This window comes from Lathyrus oleraceus, chromosome 5 (genome assembly GCF_024323335.1).
Source record: "Lathyrus oleraceus cultivar Zhongwan6 chromosome 5, CAAS_Psat_ZW6_1.0, whole genome shotgun sequence".
Lineage (NCBI taxonomy): Eukaryota > Viridiplantae > Streptophyta > Magnoliopsida > Fabales > Fabaceae > Lathyrus > Lathyrus oleraceus.
Genome location: NC_066583.1, coordinates 50,440,870 through 50,449,184, shown reverse-complemented (window position 1 = coordinate 50,449,184; position 8,315 = coordinate 50,440,870). Strand labels below are relative to the sequence as shown.

Sequence of the window (8,315 nt, the reverse complement as noted above, 5' to 3'; positions counted from 1 at the left end):
TTAACAAAAACGAATACTGGGAAGAAAAACAGCAAACACAGCAATAACAGAGCAACAAATATTTTAAAAAAAAACCCTAATCAAGAACAACACGGCAAGACCTTGTTTCTCAGAACAACATAAACACAACACAGAGATTTTTCGCAAAAACCTAAAGAACAGCAAACAACAACAGCAAGAACAAGATAGCATTTTTTCTAAAAGGATCAAAAGAAGCAGAAGAGATCGAGATTCACGTACCCGTCGTTCCTCCCCAAGATACCTCGATCTGGTAAAACCCCTTGCTACTATTGCTGATTTCGAGTTACTTTGATACAACTAAATGCATGCATAATTCTTCTTTTTCTTCCCGCAACCTTGCACCTCTGTAAATCTATAGTTTGATTTCGTGTTCGATATTTGGTTTTCGGATTCATAGGATGCATGATTGTAGAATATAGATCTGTTGTTGGGATGTTGAAGGGGGTTTTCATGTTTGATTAGAGGTGAGCTTTTTAAGTGATGTTGGGGAGAGAGAGGCGAACGCAGGCATGAATGTGATTGCCATGAATCCGTGAGAATGAGAGAGAGAGAGAGAGAGAGAGAGAGAGAGAGATGAGGTTTGGAACTTGATTTTGATCTTTGAAGATTTGTGCATTTACTCTGATTAGAAGTAGGTTAGTGGTCATTGATGGTGGCAACCTTCACTCTGTCCAAGACCGATTCAAGTTTCCACTTTTCTTTTAATTAATTTCCTTAATCAGTTCACGTGGCCATGGGAATTGGAAGAGACTGCCTCTTCTGTTCTCAACGAATTCCCCTAAGTGGGAAAGACTTGGTTGAGATCCAACTTAGGGTTTCAGCTGGACCGAGTTGGACGACGCCCACTTGGGCCTTTAGGGTTTCGGCCCATCCTGTTTTCCTTTCTCCTTTATTGTTGTTTTGCGCCCTAATGGGCTTCAGATGTCTTCATGGTCCATCTGTTTTTGGTATAGTTCTCTTATTTCTTTTTTATTAGCATATGATTAATTGTTGGATATTTGATTTAAACATAATTTTATTTATTAATTAAAACTTTGTTATTATAATCATCTAATATCAATTATATAATTTACTACTATTTAATTAATTAATTAGGTTTACTATCATTATCACCATTTATTAGTTAAATATAAGTAATTATTTTTTTATGAGAATTGTGTGTGCCACCACTTTGGTTTATTTATTTTATTCTTTTTTATAAAAAAAATTATAATTATACTATTGTTAATATTATTTAATTTATTTTCGAAATTAATTATACTATTGTTAATATTATATATATATATATATATATATATATATATATATATATATATATATATATATATTATATATATATATATATATATATATATATATATATATATATATATATATATATATATATATATATATATATATATATATATATATATATATATATATATATATATATATATATATATATATATATATATATAGTAAACATGTAATTGTATTACTATTATTATTATTATTATTTTTTTAAAGTAAATACATAATTATATGGTTGTTATCATTATTAATATTTAATTATCTGGTTATATTCATTTTATCATTACTACTTATTATTTAATTAAAATAAAATAATTCGTTAAACATTTAGTTAATTGATTGATTATAGAATCACAAATGACCTTCATAATTTAGATGCTTATTTATCTTAAGGAGTGTATGTGCATGATTATTCTTTATCTATTTGTTTATATTGAATCTTGAGTGTACACGAAATGATATGTTATAATTGTGACAAAATCACGTCGCTTTCATCGATTTTAAAATAATCCGAGCCGATTTCAAAATAAATCACATACTTCTCGATTCAAAGTCGAGCCCATTTTCAAAACACCTATGTAAGTCGATCGCTTGTAAAAGCATCGCCATCAACCTCACATGGCTTACTCTTGGGCCTTCTTACAATGAGACCTATTCGGTTTTAATTAATCGATTAGATGAATCATTCACTAAAATAAAATTCACTCCACTCGTAAACACAAAATTAAAACCTCGATCCAATATTGAGTATTTTCATTGAAAGTTAAAATACTTAATCACATCTAAACAACACTTCATTTGAAAATGAAAAGGGGGATGGTTTTGAGTTTTCAACTCCTCTCCTCGATTATTTGAATACGAATTTTCTTACTCTGTTAGTCAAATGGTCGTCATTTCTAATTCATTTAAGTACAAACAAATCAAACCCTTTTATAACAAGAAACCAAAAGGGAGATAACTTTGAGTCTTCAATTTTTCTCCTTGACTATTTGAATACAAGTTCTCTTACTTGGTTAGTCAAATAATTGTCGTTCCTATACCAACTTCCAAACTCCGATTAAATCGAAATATTTTCACAGTAAGCTAAATGAAAAGGGAGTTGACTTTGAGTTTTCAACTTCACTCCTCAGTTAGTCGAATACGAGTTCTCTTACTCAGTCAGTCGAACAACTATCATTTTTCTGCAAACATACAACTTAATCAAATCATTTTCTTAACAAACTATATGAAAAAGGAGATGGTTTTGAGTTTTCAACTCCTCTTCTCAAATGCTTGGATATGAGTTGTCTTACTCAACCATTCAAGTACTTGTCGTTCGTTTATTATACATCAACCATACACAAACCTATTTTCATAATCACTCAGATGAAAAGAGAAAGCGGTTTAGAGTCTTCTATTCCCTTTTCCGACTATTAGGATACGAGTTGTCTTACTCGACTATCCGAGTATTCGTCGCCCAGTCAAAACATATTAACTCTTATTTTCATAAATATTCAGATGAAACAGAAAACGGTCTAGAGTCTTCTATTCCTTTTACCGATTATTAGGATACGAGTTGTCTTACTCAACTATCCGAGTAATCGTCATCCAACCAAAAACATCTCAACCAATCAAAACATCCGACATATTAATCCAACTTGTCACCCCCGTGTGACTGAAACTCTTTTCAGAAAGAACACTTTTAATCCTTTCTAATGCGCACAACAAACTAATGCTTAAGCCTCCGCCGAGAGTAGACAAGCCAACGTTTAACCTTTAGGATGCGATCTAAACAGTCATTCATTAAAAGACACCAACCAACCGTAGTTCCCCGAACTACGAATGCTCTGACTTCCTTATTGCACCATAAGGATACGTAGGCAGGGGATTGCTGTATCTTCACGAGCACACTAATAAAAAACCTCCCCTTTCCCTTTCTGAGGTTCTCATCCATTTCTATTTTTCAATGTCTAATAACTCAAAGATAACAAACAAACATAAATTAACACACGAAACACACATTAGAACTAAAAGGTTCCCGTTGAGTACAACGGACGTAAGGGGTGCTAATACCTTCCCCTTACGTAATCCACTCCCGAACCCGAATATGGTTGCGAAGACCATTATTCCATTTCCTAAAGGTTTTATCGATATTTTCCTATCCTTCATTGGTATAAATAAAGTTCGGTGGCGACTCTGTTCGAACGTAATTTTTCCACGACCATCGCGAGGAATTATATTTTTCGAGATGCGACAGATGGCGACTCTGCTGGGGACTAGCTCCAAGCAAGAGAGAGTGAAGCCTAACTTAGTTCAGTTGATGTATTGTGTGTTAATTTTATCTGTTTGTTATTTATTCTGTTATTATTATGCTGTCATGATTATAATTATTGTGATTTATTGATTATGTCCTATTTGGGGTTCTATGGTTGGTGATACTTTGTGAGATATGCTCTCCACCCGAGTCTGAGAAAAACCATAAGATTAAGTTGGTGGTTGCATAGTGGGCGCCCACAAGGAGTCTTCCTTGTTGGGAAGAAACAAAGACCCCGCCTAGAGGAGATTCTCTTGAAATATTATTGCCCGACGAGTTTTCGTCACGACGATAGTATTCTCAAGTTGGATCAATGACTCTAGGGACCTTTTAACCCATTATATCCGGTGGTTATGTAGTATTTACCTGAAAAGTCTCAGACTTATTAGGTTAATACGAAAGCCCCAATCAGATGAGATCCCTTGGGCGTATTACTACCTTACAGTGGTATTCCCAACCTCGATCTATGACTCTGAGAACCTTATTAGAACCTTGGACTCGAGAGTTGTGTAGTATGGGACCACTAGGAGTTTTCCTCTTTGGGACCATACGAAGGCCTCACCCAGACGAAACTTTGTTTGGGGATGTTATTTACAGATGAGTTTTCATCATGACAATAACTTTCCTAGATATTGATTGATGACTTTGGGAACCTTTTAACTTTAGCATCCTCCCAAAAGGGTTTTATTTAGTAACCAAGAATACCCACTCGCATGACCTGTATATCAACCTACATGTGACATGCATAATATCATTCATAGCATAACATTCATATTATTTTATTTCCAAGGAATCTGAGTATCATGAGTTGCAGGAATTCAAGAAACATGGAATCAAGCAAAAGAAACATTTACTCCTTCAAGTTCAAGGATGCCGATCTGAAGAATTTACGTAACTTGGTCTCTCAGATGCACCTTGTATACATAATCAACTTTGGAAAGAATTATGGCAATTTGCTCAGCATCCTCAATCAACAAGTGGACCATACAGCCTTGATCACTTTAGCCCAATTTTATGACTTACCTTTAAGATGCTTCACATTCCAAGACTTCCATCTAGCACCAATGTTGGAAGAATTTGAGCGTCTTGTTAGGATTCCCATGAAGGACAAGTCACTATTTGAAGGGACAGGTGAATCTTTGCCCCTCGAGGTCATTGCCAGTGCGCTTCACATGGATGAAAAGGAAGCAAAAGACAATTTAGAGACCAAAGGAAATACCAAAGGGTTTTCACTAAGTTTTCTTTTGGAAAGAGCTCATACCCTGTTGAAGGCAAAAAGTTGGGATGCTTGTTACTCTGCTATTGCATTGTCTATCTATGGCATCGTCCTGTTCCCTAATATGGATGGTTTCGTAGACATGACTGCCATTTGTGTTTTCCTTACTAGGAACCCAGTACCCACTTTGTTAGCCGATGTCTATTATCACATAAGTCATATGTATACTAAGAAGAAGGGATTGATTGCTTGTTGTGCTCCTTTATTGTATCAGTGGTTTCTAGATCATCTTCCGAAGACAGGTGCTTGGGTTGAACAGACAGATATTAGTTAGCCTCAAAGATTGGGATCACTCTGATCTGAAGATCTCTCTTGGTACTCCAAAGAATATATCAACGCAGACATCATATTCAGTTGTGGAGATTTCCCAAATCTACCGCTCATTGGAACTCAAGGATGTATAAATGCTAATCCAATTTTATCTCTCACACAACTTGGCTACCCAATGGAAGGCCCTCTAGAGGCGAATTCTTTGAAAGCTCTCTTGTTACTTGACTTTGGGGTTGAGAATCCTAACTTATTCCAGCGAATCAAAAAAGCTTGGAAGAATATCAATCGAAAAGGGAAAGCTGAGTTAGGGAAAGCAAATGGGATTACAAAAGAACCATATTTTCAGTGGGTAAAGGAAAGGGTGCAAATAATTAAAATTCCATTTGTCATTCGGGCACCTATACCTCTTCCTGAACCCAAGCTCACCCATGTCCCTATTGAAGAAATGGAGGAACTCAAGACCACCATGGCAAAGCTAGAAAAAGAGAATGAAGAGCTGCAGATAAAACTCAAACAAACCATCAATGAGAAAAATAATATGAAATGGGAGCTTGAGAGAAAAGAGGCACAACTTCAAGCCCACGTGGAAAAGTTCAACAAGGAGGAGCATAAGAGAAAGAAGATCAAAGTGGGATTAGAACAGGCTGATCATTGTTTTGATACTCTTAAGGGTCAACTATGACAAGCTCAGAAAGAATGTCAAGACAACGAGCGTTGGTGGCATCTAGCCACAAAGAAGAACAAGACAATAAGGGATACACTTGGGGCTCAGATAAAGGAACTCACCAATTCTGTTCGTCATGCAAAAGCTGAAGTAGATCAGGAGCGCCGACTCAAGAAAATGGCCACTGAAGCTTCTAGGGTGTCACTCATGGTATGGGAGGAGAAGTGTCGAGAAGTAAGAGATGCCAGGGAGTCTGTAAGCTACTGGAAGAACCAGCTAGAGTCATTACACCAAGACAACTCCATATGGTTGAAAGAGCGAGACTATGTGATTGAAGATTATGAATCCTTTAAGAAGACCATAAGCTTCTTACAAGGAGATAGGGATGAGTTTCGTGCAAAACTCGATGGGCTAGTAGGATTTTGTAATTGGGCAGCTAAAGAATTGCCATGGAGGTTGAGAGACGCAGTCGAAGAGTTGAAAGAAGATAGCACTCCTCCAGCCATAATCAATTTCGTTCTGCTCTGCAAAGGGTTGTTGAAGAGATTCAATAAGGAACTAGAAGAGCTTCAGGCCAGAAAGCCAGTTGTTTAATTTGTCTATGTCTTGTATTTTGTTCCTTTAACAAATGTACTTTTGAACTATGACCGTTTTGGATCTCTATGTTATGTATTGGAAGGAATGACGTTTAAAAATTACTCCATTATTGTTATTCTAAGTATTTTATGTTTCTTCGAATTACTAACAACTAATGAAACTCGAATGACTCCCTGGAAATAAAATATGCATAACATATGCATCTCCATTATGCATCACATTTCATGAAAATCAAAAAAAACTTACCCAACCTTTTTACCCTTTATCCAGCCACACTGACTAATCAACACCGGTACGAGACGCGAAGCAAATACAAGATGACATTAGAACAAGTTGAGGCCAACCAGGTTACCATGAGGACATACATCAATACGATCCGGGAGAAGATGGATCAGCTGTTGGAGACAATGCTTGCAATCGCTCAGAGAGAGAGAGGAGCTAGGAGGAAGAAGCTAGGGCAAGAAGGAATGATGGCACACCAGGTCCGAATCCCCAAGACGAAAGTTACGTCCCTACCAAGAAGAGATTGGTTCAGATACCAGTAGGAGGCAAGGGAGATGGAGACCATGCAGAACCTTCTGATACGTCTACTCATCATGGATCCAAAATTGGAGATGACCAGTATGATGCATTCTATATGCCTGATCAACCAAAGCTTAAGATACTTTCAGATCCTGCTGCAGATAGGCTTCGTGCCCTGGAAAAGAAGATCAAAGCCATAGAAGGAAACAATATCTTCGGTGCTTCTGCCATGAACATGCGTTTGGTATCGAATTTAGTCATCCCGGCTGTAGCACCTCAAATTTGCACCTCCCATTTGTATATACATTTCATTGTTAGGTCATTAACATTGCATTGCCATTGCATAGTCCATCATATGTCATCAGTCAGACTGGTCAGGAGATTCAACTGTGCAAGGCAACAAGAGCATTTTCTATGAGATCAAAGCCCTAGGGTGATTCCCATGAGTTCATATGACTCAAGGATCATTTTGATGTGGTTTGGCCAAGTGCTGAAGGTTCAGAACTCATCAGTCCATGTGCAAATCATCTGAGGCCCACAAAAGTCAACAAAAGTCAATTGTACAGTCAACTATGGATTTGAAGGTGGGAAGTGGTTAGAGATGCCTCATTCATGTTCAAACAAGTCTCATTTGACATTTCAAACATCAACATTGAAGAATTTGAAGTCAGATCAAGACTTTCCAAAAATAGCAGGTGACCTGTAATTTGAACTTTCCAAAAATGGAAAGATTTTGGACCAACTTCAACTCAAGATTACATCATCAAGAAAGCTTCAAATGAAATTTTGTCCAACATGAAAGTTGAAGATATTTCTCTCCCATTTCCAAAAAGTCCAAGATCATGAATTTCTCATGTGTGGTTGAGGAGATATGGTCCAATCATGACAAAGTGTGTTTCAAAGTTCAAATGGGCATAACTTTCAAACCAAAACTCCAAAATGAGTGGTTCTTTTTGCATTTTGATCCTTGTAACATGTATTTTCCAAGCATATCATTACTTGACATGAAATCTCATTGCATGATCATTGGTTCATTCATGAAAGTTTTGGAAGGAAATTGCATAAAATCATTTTTGTGGAACATATGCATACCAAACCAATTCTAATATGTGCATGGACTCATTTTAAGGCATTTTGGGCTTTGAATATGCACTGTTCACGTGCATGGGGGTGCATGAAGTGGAAATATCAGTTTTGCACATACACTTTCAAATTGGTTAATCACATTGGTATTAAGCTTAAACATGATTAAAACAGGTTTAGCATGGCATATATATACTTAATCGTAACTGTTTTTAATCAGAAGTGACATTTCAGATCTAGAATCACAAAAATCTCAAAACTTTTCTCTCAAACTTTTTTTCAAAATTCTTCAAACA

The 8,315-nt window shown here is 36.3% G+C and overlaps 1 protein-coding gene across 1 annotated transcript; it reads left to right on the top strand.

The window, feature by feature from the left end:
* The first annotated feature begins 4,434 nt into the window (after positions 1-4,434).
* Positions 4,435-5,157, top strand: LOC127078668 (uncharacterized). The gene has a single exon (XM_051019101.1). The coding sequence runs from the start codon at positions 4,435-4,437 to the stop codon at positions 5,155-5,157; it is 723 nt and encodes a 240-aa protein (XP_050875058.1).
* Positions 5,158-8,315: the final 3,158 nt, after the last annotated feature.

Excerpts from the sequence above, each read along its gene's own strand:
- LOC127078668 (XM_051019101.1), top strand. The coding sequence starts at position 4,435 with ATGGAATCAAGCAAAAGAAACATTTACTCCTTCAAGTTCAAGGATGCC.